Here is an 18,166-nt window from a genome sequence, read left to right on the forward strand (position 1 = left end):
TATTTTTAATTATTCTTTATATTTGTATAATTATTTTTTAAAACAGTTTTTTAAAAAATATTTTTTAAAAACACTATGTATTTTGCATTTTTAGAACAAAAAAATTGTTTTTGGTTTTCAAATTGTAAAGCATGTATAAATGTTCAGTTTCCTGTTAGGCTGTTACCTCCATTGTTATGCCTTTTAAATTCTTTATTGAGTGCCTTTAGGATGTTCACTCTTCCCTTGATTGTGATGTAGTTCATAGATCTTTGTACCTAAATACCTGTAGGAGATAAGATGCTCACCTCGAGTTTCCTAAATACCTTTAGCATAGGTTCACATCTGTTGGGGCTCATATTATCTGCAACCCCATAGTTGCCTAGTAAAACCTTTGTTTATTTCGAATTAAAAGCACATTTGAGAGGATTAGAAATGCTTCTTTTCAGAAATGAGATGTTTGAAAAACTTTTGAAAATAAACTTGAAAAAACCTTGAGAATCATTGGAAGTGATTCGGATAAAATTACTTTTAAAGTGTGTTTGGTAGTGATTTTAGATAAAGTTTATAATATTTTAAATATTTAATAATAAATTTTTTTAAATATTATAAATACTTCATAAAGTTATTGTCGAATAGATTATTAGAGTGGGCTTGATAGTAATTTTAAGAAGTGTTTTTAATATTTAATATTTTTTATTTTTTAAGTATTAGAAAAACTAAAAATACTTTTTAAAATAATTATCAAACGAGTATTCTTAAAGTGTGTTTAACAATAATTCTGAAAAGTGTTTTTAGTTTTTTTTAAATTTTAAAGTATTAGAAATATTAAAAACACTTATTAAAAATATCCTCTAAAAACATATATATATATATATATATTTTAATAACAGAAAGTAGAAAACGGTTTTTGATTGTCCAAACTAGATTATTAAGTTTTCTATTTTAGAAAACAAAAAAATTGTTTTAAAAAACAGTTGTCAAATAGAGTCTTAATTTTTTTAGAATTTCTTCTTATAATAAGATTTTAGAATAAATTTAAGATTTTTTAATTGTTTGTTTTGGAGTATTTGAGTAATAATTAAAAATATTAAAAGTGCTTTAATAACTTTTTATATTAGTAAAAAAAAAATATTTTTTATATCCGAGTTTTTAATTAGAATTTTGTTTTTGAAAACCATTTTTTAAAATCTCTTTTTTTTAAAAATTGTTTCTTAAGAACTATTCTTGAAATCATTGCCAAGCAAATCCCGATTTTTTAACCAAACTATTTATAGAACCTTTTTATCATTATTTTCTGTGTTCTTTTTGAGTTTGTTACATATCGAGAACTTCTTATACAATCTATTTAAAAAAAATAAAGAATCAAAATTTATTTGAAAGCTTGAAATGTTATTCATCATTTCTAAGGTTTTTTAATATTTTTTAAAATAAGTAAAAATAATTAAAAATAGGTTTTTTTGAAAATTATTTTTCATTAAAAAATTATGAAACGTGTTTTCATGGAAAATAATTTTCCTTTACCCAAACAGCCTCCTACATTTTCTACGAAATATTAAAAATGTTGTGAAAAAAAAAAATAGATATTTTTCATTTGACTATTCTATTTAGTTATTTATTTATTTTCTTGGCCAACTCTTGCTTGGCTCCGACTCCAAGGAAACTCTAGATTGTTTATCACCGCGTTGAACCCTTAAATCATATTTGAGGTAGTCCCGTTCTCATTCCCGAACATTCTCCGAAATTCGCTTTCTTCAGCCTTTCGTTCTCTCTCTGTCTCTCCCTCGTCTCTTCCCGTCAATGAGTTACGATTACAGGAACAGAGCAAATCAGCCGTACGATTCTCAGATCCCAATGTACAAAACCACCACATCTTCATCTTCTTCCGCACCAGGCCATCAGTTGTACGGAGCTCCTATGTATCCTAGGGTTAGTCAACCCTCGTTCGGCGCCGTTCCTCCCCCCGGCCGTGCTTCCTCTTATCAACAGACCTCTGCACCTTCCTCGTCTCGTAAGTCTCCTCGGTTTTGCCGTAGTTTTTCATGTTTTATCGAGAAAGTGCGAGAAAACAAGAGTTTTTTCTTTTGGCTCTAGGGTTTCTGGTTGTTTTTCTTGTCAGTCAGCCCCGCCATCCGTAATTTTTCATTTTTTTTTTCATAAAAAGTGCGAGAAATGAAAGAGAAATTACGAACGTATGGTTTCTCATTGTTCGGAAACTGTGAACACTGAAACGCGTGTTTTGTTTGAGGCTTTCTAGACATGAGATTATAAATTTTATTTTGTTTAGTTTTATAGGTTTTGTTGGCGATCAGAGGGGAGGTTAGGTTTGCAGTAATTAGAACAATATAATTACCAAAATTTTAAGCCTGATCGGATAATAGTGATGTAGCAGATATTGTTGAATTTGATTCATTATGTTGATTTGATCACTTGGCTTTTTCCGATGAAGTGTGTGAAAATGAAAGAAAATTTTTTAATCCAGGATTTCTTGTTGCTTCTCTCGTGGTTTCCTCTGCCATATAATTTTCTTGCTAGATAAAGTGCAAGAAAATGGAACAATAATTTTTTTTTTATTTTCTAGGATTCGTTTTCATTGTTTGGGACCTGAGAACGCTAAAGCTGCAATTTCTTCAGTTTTTTTTATACAAATTTGTGAATTTAATTTTACTTTTATCTCTAATTTCATCAGCTTTCTCAGTGATCAAAGGGAATGACTTGTGCTGTGGATTGGAAGAATATAATTACTTGGATTTTAGTTTTTTGTTGTTATTGATGGGATGATAACTCGGTGATCGATGCTATTAATTAAATTTTTTTAGTTTGTTTCAGATGTGGTTTATTAGATGCAAAAATTATATTCTCCTTCCTTTTCATTATTTTTCTCGGCAACCAACCAGCATGGTAGAGTTTTGTTAGCTTATATTGTCACATTTACAGTAATGTAAATTATGTAATTACTAGAATTTTAGTCCTAGTCTTTGGTTGATCAGATAGTAACGATCCAAAGGTATTATTGCCAATGGTATTTGATACATGTTCTGATCACATGAAGTTTCATACATGGTTTTCGTTTTTATGATTTGCAGCTGGATTGGGCATTAGAGTTGTGATCAAACCAGAATTTCGGATCTCTCCTCCGGTATGTTTTGAGTTTAATACTCCCTAGGTCTTATTTGTGAATGATGATTACGTGGTTTTCAAGTATGAAAATGTTGTCTTAAATTGATATCAATGATTGACTTGGTATGTCTTGATATTTTTTTGTACTCATAAACCCTATGTTTGTGATATTGATTCTGTGATAATGATCTTGATTTTTTATGTTATCTATTTTGGTCTCTTAGTTTTTCCAATCAAAGATCAACTCCTCTTATGATGGCATGTTTACAAGGTGCCTCCTATTATTATTATTTTATTAGGATTTTGGTCTTGTACTATGGTGCATCTTTTTTCAGGCACTTTTAATATATCTTCTCCTTTTTTCCTTTCAAAAAAATTATGATTTTTGTTTTTCTTGGGCTTGTCCCTAGGATTCATTGCTTATTGGGGAATATTAAGCAAAATCCAATAGATTGTTGAGGCTGCATGTACAACCTAATTTCACATCTGTAGTTTTATTCATTTGTTTAATTATTATTTATTTTGGTTAGTTTTCATTTATTTGTTTAATTGTTGTTTTTTTTTTGTTAAAAACAATAAATTCTGTAAATTTAAATAGTAAAATAAAAAGTGGATGAGAAAACCTTCCAAAAAATACAAAAGTTGATAAAAAAAAATGGTGTTATTCATATGCCATAATGAATAACACATACATGCATACATGCAGGTGCCTCTGAAATGCTTCCTAGTACCTCCATTGGAGCCGAGACTCACTATTGGTGCTCTCTTCCTTCCCAATTACACATACATATATTAATTATATATATAGACACATATATATCCAAAATATGAATGACAAAAATGAAATAAAATTTTGAGCCAATTGGTGAAAGAACAAGAAGTAACTAGTAAGGTTTCATTGGAAGCCCTAGGAAGCTTGCTTTTAGTGGAGGCACCCCATTCCATGAGCAAATTGGCTTCTGAATCAGCAAATCCAAAATATTCTCCAAACCAAACAATTGAAGTGTGGAGAGTGTCGTACTATTGTAGTTTCCATACTCTCCAACCCCCAAGCACACACAATCTTTGCAATGATTGTCTCCTCCTCTCCTCCTCTTTGCATTCATTTTTGGTTTATATTCATATGAAGTTTCCTGTGCACCTTCTTCCATTCATGATATGGCAGTCAATGCTACTTTCAATGCATTTTTGCTCTGGCCCTTGCAAGTCCCATCTCATTAGTATTTTAACTATGATTTGTAGCTTAAGTATATGGTTTACATTGATTCATGTAACTGATGTGGCAGTTGATTTGGAATTGTTATTGGTTGATCAAGTATTTCTTTTTTTGGATAGATAAAACAATTGCATTAAAAATAAAAAAAAACGCCACAAGGTTGCACCAAAGTACATTGAACATATTCAAATAGTGCCTAATAACACAGAAACAAGAAAAGAACCCCAGCTACAACCCCCTCCCTTAACCCAAACTCAGCCACTCAATAAAATCAATTAAAGACATAGAATCTATCTCTATGTACTTCTTTACCCAAGAAAACAAATTTCTAAGAAAGAACATCTTCAAAAACTGAGCTAAATGCTCCTCATTATCAAACAACCTAGCTTTCTTTCCTTCCAAACCATCCAAATGATACATAATGGAGCTGGTCTCTAAACCTTTTTTCATTTTTTGCCCACAAACGAGCTGTGCCACCCTAATAGAGCTTCCTTAACCATAGCAGCTTGCCCCTAATGGATATCAAAGAGATCAAACAGCAACTACCAAAGGATCCTAAACAATGAAAAATGAAGGAGGATGTGGTCTATGGATTCTTCTTCTTTGCAAAGAAAACACCTATTGACCAAAGACTACCTTCATTTTTGAAGCTAATCTAAAATCAAAAGGTTGATGAAATAATACTTATCAATCTAAAGCAATTCCTTTTTAAAAAATGCATGAGAAAGTGTTCATGATTGTTTGTTTGTTTAAGTTTATACCTTACTATGTGATTTATACTTCTTGACTCCTGTGTATAGGGGTCGCACCCTTATTGCGGGGCATTCTTTAAGAAATCTTTTCATTGCCTATCAATAATAATGTATTTTCTGATTTTATTGGGTTTGTATTTAACGCTCATTTTTAGCCTCAATTATCACCACAAGTGGGAGAGATTCCCCGGAGCACTTTCCAGTTTGACTTTGATCTCGAGAAAAAGATATTAGCTGAAGCAGAGAAGGACAGCCAAAATTGGAGCAGGCTTGGGTTGGAGAATCTTCCGTCAAAAGCTTTAGAATCAACTCCATCAATGGTATGCTATCTGATGTCATATTTCTGATTTTGAATTTGATGTATGTGCTGCATTTTACCAGAGATGGCTAATCAGGCTAGGACTGCAGGTTGCTCTTTTGGCGGCCCTTTTTAATTTATTTATTTTTCTTATCTATCTAAAACAAAAAATAAAAAAATCAGCCTAGACCTATTGTGAACTAGTTGAATCAAACTAGAAAAAAAAATGTTAATATAATGGAGTAGGTTTTTTGTAGGTTTGTGTTTTATTATGTAGTTATTGACATGGAAAGTCCTTGTTAAAGGGGAAATACAAAATGTAGATCTAAGATCAAGAAGTTCACTTTTTGGTTGGGGCATGAAGCTATTTGTAATGTCTCAATATGAGCTAAAGAAACTAAAATGTGGCGAAGGAGAAAGGACTTCCATGGAATTTCGAATGGAGTAGATCTGCCTTTAAATTAATCTGAGGGTCCTCCTGCTGCTGGATGAAGCAGTACATAGAATGTCTGGTTTTCACTTTTGTCTTCTTCAGTTTCTTTTCTTTCCAGGGATGAGAATTCTATTTGGTGTAGGGGTTAGAAAGGGTTGTGTGATTGTGTCTGAGCTATGAAGTTTGTATGATGCACCTTGAACTTTTAACAGTGGTTGATGGTGGTAGATGAGCATTTCACTGAGATGAGTCATGCTTCTCATCTGTTTATAATGATTAGAATCTTTAAGTTTGATTAACCGGATCATTTGAGTAATATTTTTTTAATGTTTTGGTAAATCATTTTACTAAGAATTGTGCCTCTTTTTTACCAGTGACATTTGCTAACCTCAATAATAATTTTTAATCGAAAGCCTTTTTCATGAAAATAGCTCATTTAAAAATGGTCAATCTTTTATTTTTCTATGCAGGGTTCCACTGCAGATCCTGTGGTGAGCAAATACATTGCATCTGGGCTTAGTCGAGAAGCTGTTCCTCTTGCTGTTGCCAATTATGGAGACAATGAAACCAAGGTCTCTCCTTTTTAGCTCCTTGCCTAATTTTTCTGTAATGCCCATGAATTTGACCAGATTACATTCAAAAGTTATTTATTTATAGTACTCATTTGCTTCTTCACTGCCATTTTATGCACATTAGAGCAGTTAAGATCATGCACTCGATCATAGTGGCACTTGCAATGGATGCTAGACTCTTTTTTAATTCTACAATGAACGTTCACACAATTTCCTGTGGCCTTAGATTAGATCATTGTAATTGGAATTCTTTAGTCATCCAATTGATTGCATTGAAAAAAACATGCCATTTTTGCATCCCTCTTACTGCTCTGGTATCTTAGTTATTTGGAGCTGAAAGACCTCCTAGATAGAAATGACTTGTCCAGTGTCTGGTCACTTGAATTGTTTCAACCACACATTAGCAATTTCTTTACTCTTCATTCTGAGTGGGGTAAAAAATTGCTTTGTTTGGGCTAAAAACTCCCCTTTCTAGGATTTGGAAAACAAAATAGTTCCTTTATACCATGTTTGAGAATGTAGGAGTCACTCTCCTTTTTTTCTTTTTCCCCCCTTTTTCTCCCTTGCCTGTGCAATGAAACAATTAATCACGAGGAACCTTTTTCAGTTTTGAGGTAAAAAACATTATTCTAGTTAGTTTTTTCTCCCTTTCTTTCACCTAAAACATATGCTAGTTAGTTTTTCCCCCTTTCTTAACCTAAGAAGGCTGTTGTGGTCCATCTGAATTAAGCTAAAAGCATTATTTTGATCAACTTTCTCAGTTAAAAAAAGATGATCAGGATAATGCTTTTAGGGCTTTTTTGAAAAAAAGATAGGGTGGCTTTCTTAGCTTATAATGGAAGAGGTGATGTTATCATTAGTCTCCTTGTTATGTGGCTAAAAAAATGTCACATCAGCATCCCTCCTCCTACATGTCTAAAACATTGAAGATTGGGACTGTTTTGTTTCCTGAATCCTATTAGAGGCCTTTTTTAGTCGAACTTCTTACTCCCTGCATTACATGGCAAATGCTTCTATCTTGGTTTGGAGGACTTCCAATATATCTGGTGGTGTCTCCCACATGTAGTGAGTGCCTTTGATTTGTTTTAGTGTACACTAAAAGATTGCTTTTTCTGCTATTCTTAAGGTTCGGGAATTTACCAATGGCTACACCCTCCTGCGAGAAATGGGATTCTCATCAAGCAATGTTGCTGAAGCTTTAGTCATGTATGACAACGACACCGACAAGGCTCTTGCGCATTTCCTTAACAGCTCATCCTGAGAGATCAGATGGTCTTATATTATATATGGTATACATCCACACCGAGTAAGAGGTTCTATGGTATTGTACAAATAGTGTGTTTATATTTTACTCATCCAGATTGGCGACACTACTTTTGTTTGTAAAAGATGTTTGTTTTTAGGTTCCGTTTCACAATACTAGCAGCTTGTCTCGATAGCCTTCCAGGTCCCTTGGCCTAATCCTAGGTTTCCGTTGGACTACAAATACTAGCCTGAAGGCCAGGCTTTTGGCCCAAAAATGTGTTTAGCCCGAGCTCAGGTTCAAAAGGATTAGGGTACATAGTTCCTCTATTATTTGGGCTTGGCCCAAAACCCTGTCCCTTCTGGCCTGATAATTTGGGATCAAACAGCAGCTGGGCACATGCCCTAGGCCGAGCCTGGCTTTTGAGCCCCCTTTAAAAATGTATGTTTAAGGCGATGTCACTGAAGTGACGAGCCCAAACTTGCCACATGTTTATATAAGAAAAATAAATGAGGTTTTATAAGATCCATGTGCTTAGGCAGGGCTTGCGCTTGGTATTAAATTTCCAGTTCGGTCTGCTTATATATGTCATCGTAGCCTTTGGTCCGCGATGTGGCCTTGAAGGGCAAATTTGTTCCTACAACCTACGGGAGAAGTTCGTACCTAGAAGTAGGCCCATTTAGTTGCCGAATAAACGGTTGAGCCCAGAGTCTGAGGCCCAAAGCCTCTGGAGTAGACATTCATTTGGGCGTGGCCTAAGTTGGGCCTGAGTGTCATAACCCCATCTTTGGTCCAAAACTAAATTAGTCAAAGGTCCTTTGGGCTTGGATTCATGCCATGGACCACTTGAAGGTCCAGATCTGAAGGCCTAGGTCTAAGAGTTTATAGCTAGGTCCTGAGCCAGTAGGAGCCCACATCAAGCATATCAGACCCAAATCTAAAATTAATCTGTACATAATTAATGCTCTTAACACCGTCTGGGCATGACCAGCATTGATCTGGTTGGCAGTGCAGTTGAAGCCCATCTTAGAAGAATGTGGCCCAAGAGTACCAATCCCAACCAATGATTAAGCCGGAATGTCAAGCCTAAAACAGAATGTGTATATCATCATCCTTTGGTGCCCCATGGCCAAACGCTAAAGTCAAAATGTGGAAAGTTCATGGTTAGATCTCTTACTGCAGTTAAAGCCCATGCGAGGTTTGAGTGCCTTACAAGCTCAAAAGCCCATTGGCTATAGAGATGCTAAGCAAATCCACCAGACTAGGCCTCGGAGTGGTCCAGTGTCAGGGCTGAGGTTAACCAGCAAGCCCATTATAGAAAGGCTTAAGCCCAGGCTGAAAATCCCCTGAAACTACTAGAGCGTATGTGGGATAATAAGAGGAAAGGTACCTGTGTTGAAACGAAGCATGAGAGAATTGACATAATGCTCTCCGCCATCTGAAGCTTTATAAGCATTGGATTTTAACGAAGAATAGGCTGCTAAAAGCCTAAAAGGAGGTAATGTGTTTTCCACCCTGTGCAAGGCCTTGACATTGCTAGTTGCCCCCCGACATCCTTAAATATTTTATCCTCCAAATCCAAGTTGTATTTTAACTCAATAACAAAGAAGGAAAACAAGTAGTAAGAAACCAAAAGCAGAATATGATTCATCATTTTCAGCTGTAAAGGTCCACAAAATTTTCCCCACAATTTTGTTAATGATTTATGTAGATCGCCTGCCGCAGGAGACCGTTATTGGTTTGCATGCACTGTCCAGTGTCCGCAATATATCTGGAAGGCAAGAAACCAAGAATCAAATACAGTGAGGGAGCTGCACATGTTTGCTTTCCTTGTCAAACCTAAAGTCAGACATCTAAGAGCTGCATAATAAAACCCTATAAACCTCAGCTTTATAATTTCTTCTCAGGATCACCAAACAGCTTGAATCAAACGCCGGAACATATGGCCCCTGAAACACAAGATGTTCATCAAAGATGAGGCAATGCCACTGAGCAAATATTCATTTCCATTATATCTACCAGAATTGAGCCAGATGGCCCTTGGGATAGGTCGTAGCCGAAGACACCGACAGATAAAATGGTACATTGCTAGAGCTCCTACTCACTATACCTGATGTCCAAGATGAGCAGCAAAACTTTGGTTCATGCACATATTCAACATTGAGGCCAATAAACCAAGATCCGACACTGGCATCATCATGGGCATAAGTCCTTATAAGAGATCTGCCAAAGGAATACACCTATGATTCAGTAATTGATCCATACTGTAATATTAGTTGGAACTGATCCAATAAAGGGGAGAACAACTAACCTATTTATTGAAATGAATTTAGCCAATCCTCGGGATATGACATACATTTCACCTGATGCATAGCGGAAGTACCTGATGGATACAGGGAAGTACGTTTTTTAAGACGAATGCAAAATGCAGAAAAAGAAATATGATAAATGAGAACCAGCATGACTACATGTATCTCAAGAAGCCGAGGCCTCTTCTTGGGCATTTTATGACAAGAAATTTGGAAGGAAAATTTGAAATGTGGTATCACTTACGATTTCCCATCACCGAACTTCCACCAATCTGATTCATACCATTTATGGCCCCTGCCAAGGTGCAGTAATTTACAAATAATTGAGAATGCTATAATAAATTGTATTCAAATCCCATACGCAAATGCTCATTTTCTAACAAATTCATCAATAAGTTAAGTTTCTAGCTGAACTAACACATCAGAAAAAACTTCGCCTGATTTCATACAACCGATATACGTTCGAGACACCTGCAAATGAGCTTCAAGCATGGTCACCAGGGCATCTGTGCAGGAGAAAGAAAGGGAGAAAAAATTAAGCAACAAAGAAACATTAGAAAATTCAGTCTAACTGATGGGGGGAAAAAGGGTTTCTGTTCTCTAAATAGCTTTGGTCAGATGGATCTGCAATTTAGGAAATACAAGAAACATGAAAAGCACTGCATTTCAGCATAAGTATATAATTATATTGCAGTCATAAGATATGCACCACCACATTATTCCACATGGAGATGAAGGATATAAAACACTACATCAAGATAATAGTTGGCAAACTTGCTGCTTTCGAATCTCAAATAAAAATCCAAAAACACTCACCGTGCCACTTAACCTTTAAGGTACAATAGTCATACATTGTCTCTAATCAAATCACCCAAATTCTTTGATCTTACACTAACATGCCCATAATCAACCATTATATTTTTCCTTTTTCATGAGTCAGCAAAAAGCACCCGAAACAGCAAAATAGGGAGGATAACCTAAGAACACATTTTATAAATGGATCATAGAAGGAATAATCTGAAGAAGAAAAAAAGGAAAAGAAACAAAAGACCACACTAAACAAAAAAATATCATCCGTGAAAAACAAGAAAGAACCCTAGTCATCTCTCCTAACATCATAAACCCAACAGAACAGCTTGATAAGGAAAATAGGTTTCTGCTCTACCTGTGGCATCTCAATCATTATATTGACTTCATGAACTACTTCTACAAATTTCTGTAACCAGGTGATTCATCATTTGAAGTGGTTGTCTCTACTGAGTTGAGTTGCTAGTTGAGATGAGTTCTAAGATAGCTTGGTCATTCAGAGAGACCAAAGAGACAACAAAATGCACTAAAACTAGAAACATACAAAATGTGTCATAATGTTCTTAACAGGACCCTTCCACATTGAAATCTACATTTTAGGCTTTGACATAAAATATAGTACTCATTCTGTTGATACTCACCAATATTCACATAAACATCATCATTTACTTTCGCATAGAATTCAGCATCCCAGTTATCAGCAGCATGAGCAAAGAACAACTTGGTCTTCTTAGGAAGCTCCTCAGGTGCCTCCACATGGTCATTCTGTCAAGAAAAAAGGTACAAATGAAAATAAAAAGAGATTAAACAAGAAAGAGACCAACATTTTATGGGGGGGGTGAACTCTCTGCCATTAGCCACAAAAGTTATACAACATTATGAAATACAGAAGAACACTTATAATTAACCATTGAACGTACAAGAATAATGAAATCATTGGTCTGCCTATTTTCATTGATAATGGCCCTGTCCAGACTGTCCCCCTGATTTGCACTGCAAATTAACATTTTATCATGGCATCAAGCTCTAACTCACCCTCCTAAAATTTATGGCATACACCAAAACAGAGAAAAATAAGGACAATAAAGGAAAGAAACCTTCTTCCAATGATGAATCGAACAACTATACCCTTTTCATCCTCCATCTTTTTTAAAGCTGCACCTGAAAAGATAAAATGTTGGGATTTGTAATTTCAATGCAGATTAGAAGAAGCTAACTACTTATAAGAACCAAAAATATTGGGAAATAATCATCCTTTCCATATCTACACATTTACCCTTCATCCTGATTATTATATTTGGGAGTGGGATGCATAGACAACCATACAGCGGTGGAAAAAAGATTAATCTCATTTATAAACAAACAAAATCCCATTCTGCCTTTTTACGTTTAATTCTAAAACCTCTAGTGTGTGGTATGGGAAAGAGATTTTTATGTTTCTTCAATTTTGAGTTCATCCTTCTTTTTGTCATGAAATCTTAACTTTCATTGTAACCTCTTGGACCATGACATAAAAGAACTTATTCACCTCATGTCAACTTTGGTCAATGTGTATTTGTCATCCACTTCTCCTAATAACAGGGTTTGGTCATTTATTTAGAGGCAATGAGAGGTTTGGCCTTTGGCATCCTTTGGCCTGTTCAGTTAAATATTTTTCTAAAGCCCTTTCTGTCTCTGCCAACTCGAGGTCCTTTGTTCCTACAAATTTTATCCAGAAATTTAAAGCCCCTCTGAAAGCCAAGGCCTTGGAAAACTGGTAACAAATAAGAAGGTTAATAACTTAATATAATGATTTGCTGCAAAAGAGGAGGCCTTACAAGGCTCTTAACCCGAAATGACGTGTCATGTGTTAAAGGAGTGGGGCATCAGTATATCATCTTTTTCTACATTGCTTAGTGGCATTGACATCATGGCATGGCACACACTGTTTGGACTTGCAGAAATCAACTAGGTTCCACCAAGAAATGTAGTGGAGATGCTGACTGTTTCTTACTCAGGTTTTGGAAACCTTCCTAGAGGCAAGTCATTGTGGAGCATTTCTGGTCTCATCTTGTTATGGACAATTTTTCAAGAGAGGAACATGAGAATTTTTGAGAATAGGTTGAAGATTTTGAGCAATGTGGGTCCTACTCTATTTCCCTTCATCCCTTTGGGCAACAGCTTGTGCAACATCTTTAGCATTGTTGGAAGGCTTGAAGTTATTTTTCCAATATTTTAGTAGAGGAAGATTTGGCAAGCCATATCTTGGTGAATAAGAAAGAAAGAGGTTCATTGAAGTTAAAGGGGCTTCCTCAATTCATTGGTAATGCTTTGGAGTTGAAATATTCCTTTTTTTAGATTCCTCACTAAGCTCATTAAGTGGCAGATTCATCAGCAAAGAGAGAAGCAAAAGATTTAAGACCTATCTGGCAATATTTTTGAAAACAATTCTTGAAATAAGTTTTCAAGGACAGTTCTTAAAAGTAGTTCTTAATTGTCTTCAGAAATAAAATTTTGTTTCGGAACTCAAATATGAAAAACAATTTTCTCAACTTATTCTTCATTCAAACATTGTGCACTTATGTACAATACAAAAGTTCCCGACCTATTCTTGATGTATTCAACTATTTCTTAGAACACCCTACAAAAAAACAAGTGAAAACTCTACAAAACTGTTCTAAAAAATCACTCATAGTTAAAAACAAATTCTCAAAAACTGTTTTCTGTAAAAGGTTTGTCCAATGTGTTTTTTAATTTAAAAAACTATTTTCAAGAACAGTTTCCAAATAGGCCCTTAATTTCCTTCATATAGGATTTTTTTACCTTCACAAGGAATTGATTTATAGTTGTAACTTGTTACCTCTTTCTTGCTTTTTATTCAAGGTGTTGTAAGGTGGTTATGGGGGAAATACTTCTCATCCTTCATTACCTAATTATTTCTTGGGAATAAAATTTCTGTTTATGATTTAGAAGAAAAAAAAATACTCATTCTATCAAGTGTCAATAAATTTATCCCACGAGAAAGTTTAGTACTGTACCAGTTAACATCCATACTTTACGGATTGCATCTCTGTTTCTCTTCTGGCCAAATGAGGTATGAATTCCTATCACTACCAAAGGCCTTTTCTTCAAGCCAGTCCCACTAGCTCTTGAAGAGGGCTTTGTAACGAAACCCTCATGTCTAGCTGCAGCCAACTCCATCTCAAGGGCTGCCAATTTCTTCTGCTGTTCCCTAACAAGCAAAGCTCCTTTAGTAAAATCTATGAAGTAACGACAATGGACCTACCAATTAAAAATTAAAATCACCTTACTTGCAGGCTATGATCTTCAATGAGTCAGCCACTGATATAGCTGATTTGCCCTAAAAACATAAGATCACTTCTTATTTTATCAACTTGAATTATCAAATGGAGAAAATAAATATGTAATTTGTCCTGAAAATATGAAGGCCGCTTAATACTTATTAAATTAATTATCCTACGGAAAAAATAAAGAAGTATGTGATTTGATCTAAAATTATAGAGATAGCTGATGAACTTATTGATTAAGATCATTCCACAGAAAAACCAAAATATATGTTTCTGCAAGGGCTGCAGTGAAATTTGCTCAGAGGAATAAGTTCTATTGGATTAATCTCAGATCAAATTACTATGTTATGGTACAATTTGCCTGCAAATTCTTTAAAAAGTATTAGTAGCCACAGCAAAATAGTTAGTACTACTAGCAATAATAAAAACGAACGTTAAGTTACCTGACCAGTTATTCTGTCAAGTTCTTTAATTAAATAAATTCTGTTCTGCGCATCCTGCCATAGCCTATCAGAAAAATTAAACATTCAAATCAAACATCGAGTACAATTTCCCGCTGTTTGGTTGCTGAGAAAACAAAGGGAAATAAAAACAAATAAAATACTGTTACTTTTATTTTTTTAAAGAGGGACAAAAATGAAACAACTAATTCTCTGCTCGGATGCTGAGAAAAAAGGAAAACGAAAATTTTGGAGCGAAAGGAAAAAGATCCTTAAACTTCAATCATCAGTTTTCTTCGCAACCAAACAGAAAGTGTTTATATAGGCATATATTACGTGCATGTATATAAATGTGAGTTGTAAAACCCTAGAAAGATGAAGAGAGGCGATCGAGCAAAAACTAAAAAGGAAAGAAAATGTGGAAATGATGAACTCACCTGCCGGCAACGTAAATTGCAGCCACAATAGAGAACATAGCGAACAAAAGAGTTGACGGTCGTGAGCCGGAAAGCATCGCCGATAACCGTTGATTCGATCCACGACTCTGCATCTTGGAAACAGAGATTTCGTTCGTTTATGGACGGATGTGCATGAATTGAATCCTCAAAAACTACTTCAGTTCCTGTAGCGGATCTGAATCCGGATCGAACTTGGACTTTGAATGTGGCGGTGAGGAGAAAAGGGGGAAAGAAGTTTCTAGAAATTTCCTGGTCGGTCTCTTTTTTTTCCGAGCCGCGACGACTGCAGCAACTTTTTTAGTGAGCTTCTTAGGCCTTGTTGTTGGATAGCAAATTGTGGAAAGTGGTTTGGTTTGGACTCTGGAGTGAGAAAATAAAACAAATAATAATTAGAAAAAAATCTGGAAAAGGTAAAAAATATATATATATAAATAAGATGGCATCATTCTGCTACGGATTTGGCCACCTAACACTATGTGTATTCTAAAAAAGTATTAAAAAATTAGTAAAGAAAATAGTTTTATTACAATATATATATATAATTGAAATTAATTATTTGTCCATATTTGAATTATTTAATTTTTATATAAAGAATTAAAATAAAAAATTAAATTTAAATAACATATAAAAATAATTTATCAATTTTAAATCTTTTTTTTTAAATCTCTATTTTATTTTCTTCTATTTTCCTCCTTAAAAATATCCCCATATTTTTCCCCTAATTTTTTTCCATAATCTTTTCCATGAATCAATATTTTTTAATAGGTAAATTTTTTTTTCCATAAAAGCTCAAATCTTATATACATTTTTATATATAAATTTAATGCACATAATAGATATGCATATCTTATGAAATCATTTCCCATAGATACATATCATTAAATATTATATCCAATAAAAAAATATATTCTAAGATATTATAGCTAATAGATATTTATGTTCCAATTATGTTTGATTTATAAAAATATATAGTGAACCCTGCATTTCGACTCATGCGTTTTTCATTTGATGGCGAACTCGATTTTATTTGAAAAATTATTTTTATTTATTAAGAAAATGACTTGGAATCGCCACTTATTTTTTGTTTATTTTTAAATGGTGAACAAAATAAGAAGAAAAATCCTAAGTGTGACTCCTTATTTTGGAAAATATGGTATATGAAAAACCGGATCAAGTTCGGGTCAGGTTACCTATCAGGAAGGTACAGTAAAGACCGTAGGTCTCTACTAATAAGATGAAGCAAGTATGATAATTGATTAATCGAGCATGGATACCAAATGAATATCACATAAAACAAAATAAATGAATGAATAGGAGAGACATATAATGTATCTGAGTGATGATCCAGTTTATTTCATGGGAAGCAAAGGTTAGTGAATAAACACATAATAATTGTGTGCATATCATAGAACATAATAAATCAATCACGTATGACAATCAAATCAACCAATTAATCAATCAAGCAATCATAAAATCACGTATGTGGGGCCCCCACCAAAGCCCGATTTACTTTTCTATGAATTAATCCCATGAATTTCCATTATTTAGAATTACGGGAATAAATTCATATTTATTTTAAAACATTTTTAAAATCATGGAAGTTATGAAAATTGTTTGCTAGAAGAAAAAAGTGACAACAAAATTTTATTGAAATTGATATTTTGAGGCCTAATAAAAAAAACTAAGAATGAAGATTTGAAAAGCTAAAATTATTTAAAAATCGAGAAATTGGAAACTATTTGAAAATTGGAAATTTGGAAATTATTTTAAAATTGAAGATGAAGAAATAAATAAATAAATAAAAAGGACATGTGGCCCGAAAGGTGGTCATGCATAGTTGGCCATGCAGTGAAGTTGGATGCTTGAATAGTCACTTGATCAGATAATGGCACTGTAGGGCTCTGCTCACCATTGGGATCCTTCCCTCACAAAGAAGTGTGATCTCACAAACTCAACTGTACAATTATAGTCCGCGAAGTTGAAGACAACATAGCCTATTCCTTTGGTTATCCTGTGGCCATGGATCTCATACATTCTACTCTTACCAGGCAGTCCTTCATGGGGGAGGCATAAGAGTGACTCAAACTGATTCCAGTTCATAGAGTCTCCAACCAGCATCAGCATCTTACCTCTTCGAAGATCACACCCATCTAGCTTCCATCGCTACTTCAAATACTTGGAATCTAACCTCTCTTTACCTTGGTAGCTAAAGCCTCATCAACATGTTAGGAAGTGTCTCAAATTCCTAATTAGTATAGATTCCTTTTTGTAAAGAATATTATATAGAATATTTCTAAGTTGATATATTATTATAATATTAGACTTCCTTATAGAATAAGGAAGGTTGTTGGAAATATCTTTATAAATATTCTAGGTCATGAGGGGAAAAAATTATGAGATGGAGATGGACCTGTAGAGACTATACGAGGTGGATAGAGATGTGAGGAAGAACGAGAGGTACCCGGTGGAGAGAGAGGGCTCGTAGTAAGGTATGGATACAAGGAGTGGGGAAACATGGGATGTTTCGGAAACCCAATAGTTGTATCTGGTTCTGTCCTCTATAATATTCTTTATTGTATAGTGGAATCATTATCTCTCATTCATGGACGTAGGTATGGTTGGCCGAACCACGTTAAAACCTCGTGTATCGTATGTGTGATTGTTTTATCTTTGTATTCTTGAACTAACATTGTTGGCATCAAAGCTTTCATTGGCACTACACAACATATGGGCGAGAACTTGGGCTGTAAATTGGATATTCTTCATCCTTCATCCATCATTATGGTGCCATGGTTGTATCTTTGACAACTATTTCTGGAAACTCAGCTGCTGATCAAATCCAATGAGTAATTTAGAGATTCCCTCAACTTTGAGATGTTGTCCTTGCTTGGAATTACCATTTTGAACACCTTCTGCAATTTGAGAGTGATGAAGAGAGCCATTCCCATTCATATCTGGCAGACTGTTACAAAGTGATTGATAACCTTTGAGATACCAAACGCTAATTTCAGATGCAAATTCCTCTAACTTCGAATAAAACTCCTTCTATTTCTCTGCACGTTCAGTGCATCTAAATGTGGGAGTTGTTCCAACTATTGTTAGAGATTAAATTGTTCATACAGATGTTGCAGCGGAGGATGCAACAAACCAATCATCCTCTTCGTCCAGATGCTTTTTATTTTCATGTTGCAAAAGCTTCCTTACTGATAGAGGCGACATTTGCTTAGACGCTAAAAAGGCGATGCAAGCTGT

At 34.6% G+C, this 18,166-nt stretch overlaps 2 protein-coding genes across 3 annotated transcripts; one reads left to right on the forward strand and one right to left on the reverse strand.

Moving 5' to 3' along the window:
- Positions 1 to 1,564: 1,564 nt before the first annotated feature.
- LOC100260370 (uncharacterized) lies at positions 1,565 to 7,808 on the forward strand. Its single transcript, XM_002267486.4, has 5 exons — positions 1,565 to 1,990; positions 3,066 to 3,118; positions 5,223 to 5,387; positions 6,269 to 6,370; positions 7,497 to 7,808. Exons 1-5 carry the CDS (start codon positions 1,780 to 1,782, stop codon positions 7,629 to 7,631), a joined length of 666 nt encoding a protein of 221 aa, XP_002267522.1. The 5' UTR covers positions 1,565 to 1,779; the 3' UTR covers positions 7,632 to 7,808.
- Positions 7,809 to 9,235: 1,427 nt separating this feature from the next.
- LOC100255287 (hydroxyproline O-galactosyltransferase HPGT1) lies at positions 9,236 to 15,264 on the reverse strand. 2 transcript variants are annotated; one of them, XM_010664290.3, is made up of 13 exons: positions 14,894 to 15,264; positions 14,460 to 14,523; positions 14,020 to 14,069; positions 13,747 to 13,940; positions 11,827 to 11,890; positions 11,650 to 11,722; positions 11,371 to 11,494; positions 10,341 to 10,428; positions 10,167 to 10,217; positions 9,925 to 9,996; positions 9,724 to 9,836; positions 9,497 to 9,562; positions 9,236 to 9,384 (listed from the first exon to the last, which is right to left on the reverse strand). In XM_010664290.3, the coding sequence occupies exons 1-12, from the start codon at positions 15,004 to 15,006 to the stop codon at positions 9,540 to 9,542; spliced, it is 1,029 nt and encodes a 342-aa protein (XP_010662592.1). In that variant the 5' UTR covers positions 15,007 to 15,264; the 3' UTR covers positions 9,236 to 9,384; positions 9,497 to 9,539. The 2 variants fall into 2 exon arrangements, with proteins under 2 accessions (XP_010662592.1, XP_059589800.1); XM_059733817.1 differs by having other exon boundaries at positions 9,236 to 9,836; positions 14,894 to 15,259.
- Positions 15,265 to 18,166: the final 2,902 nt, after the last annotated feature.

Source organism: Vitis vinifera, chromosome 16, assembly GCF_030704535.1.
Source record: "Vitis vinifera cultivar Pinot Noir 40024 chromosome 16, ASM3070453v1".
Taxonomy (NCBI): domain Eukaryota; kingdom Viridiplantae; phylum Streptophyta; class Magnoliopsida; order Vitales; family Vitaceae; genus Vitis; species Vitis vinifera.

What these genes read in the sequence shown, in the direction of transcription:
- LOC100260370 (XM_002267486.4), top strand. Translation starts at nt 1,780, where the DNA reads ATGAGTTACGATTACAGGAACAGAGCAAATCAGCCGTACGATTCTCAG. An exon ending in TAGAATCAACTCCATCAATG is followed by an intron (nt 5,388 to 6,268) that starts GTATGCTATCTG and finishes TTTTCTATGCAG; the next exon opens with GGTTCCACTGCAGATCCTGT. An exon ending in ATGGAGACAATGAAACCAAG is followed by an intron (nt 6,371 to 7,496) that starts GTCTCTCCTTTT and finishes GCTATTCTTAAG; the next exon opens with GTTCGGGAATTTACCAATGG.
- LOC100255287 (XM_059733817.1), bottom strand. Translation starts at nt 15,006, where the DNA reads ATGCAGAGTCGTGGATCGAATCAACGGTTATCGGCGATGCTTTCCGGC. An exon ending in GCAATTTACGTTGCCGGCAG is followed by an intron (nt 14,524 to 14,893) that starts GTGAGTTCATCA and finishes TTTTTCTGATAG; the next exon opens with GCTATGGCAGGATGCGCAGA. An exon ending in AAATTCATTTCAATAAATAG is followed by an intron (nt 9,837 to 9,924) that starts GTTAGTTGTTCT and finishes TTCCTTTGGCAG; the next exon opens with ATCTCTTATAAGGACTTATG.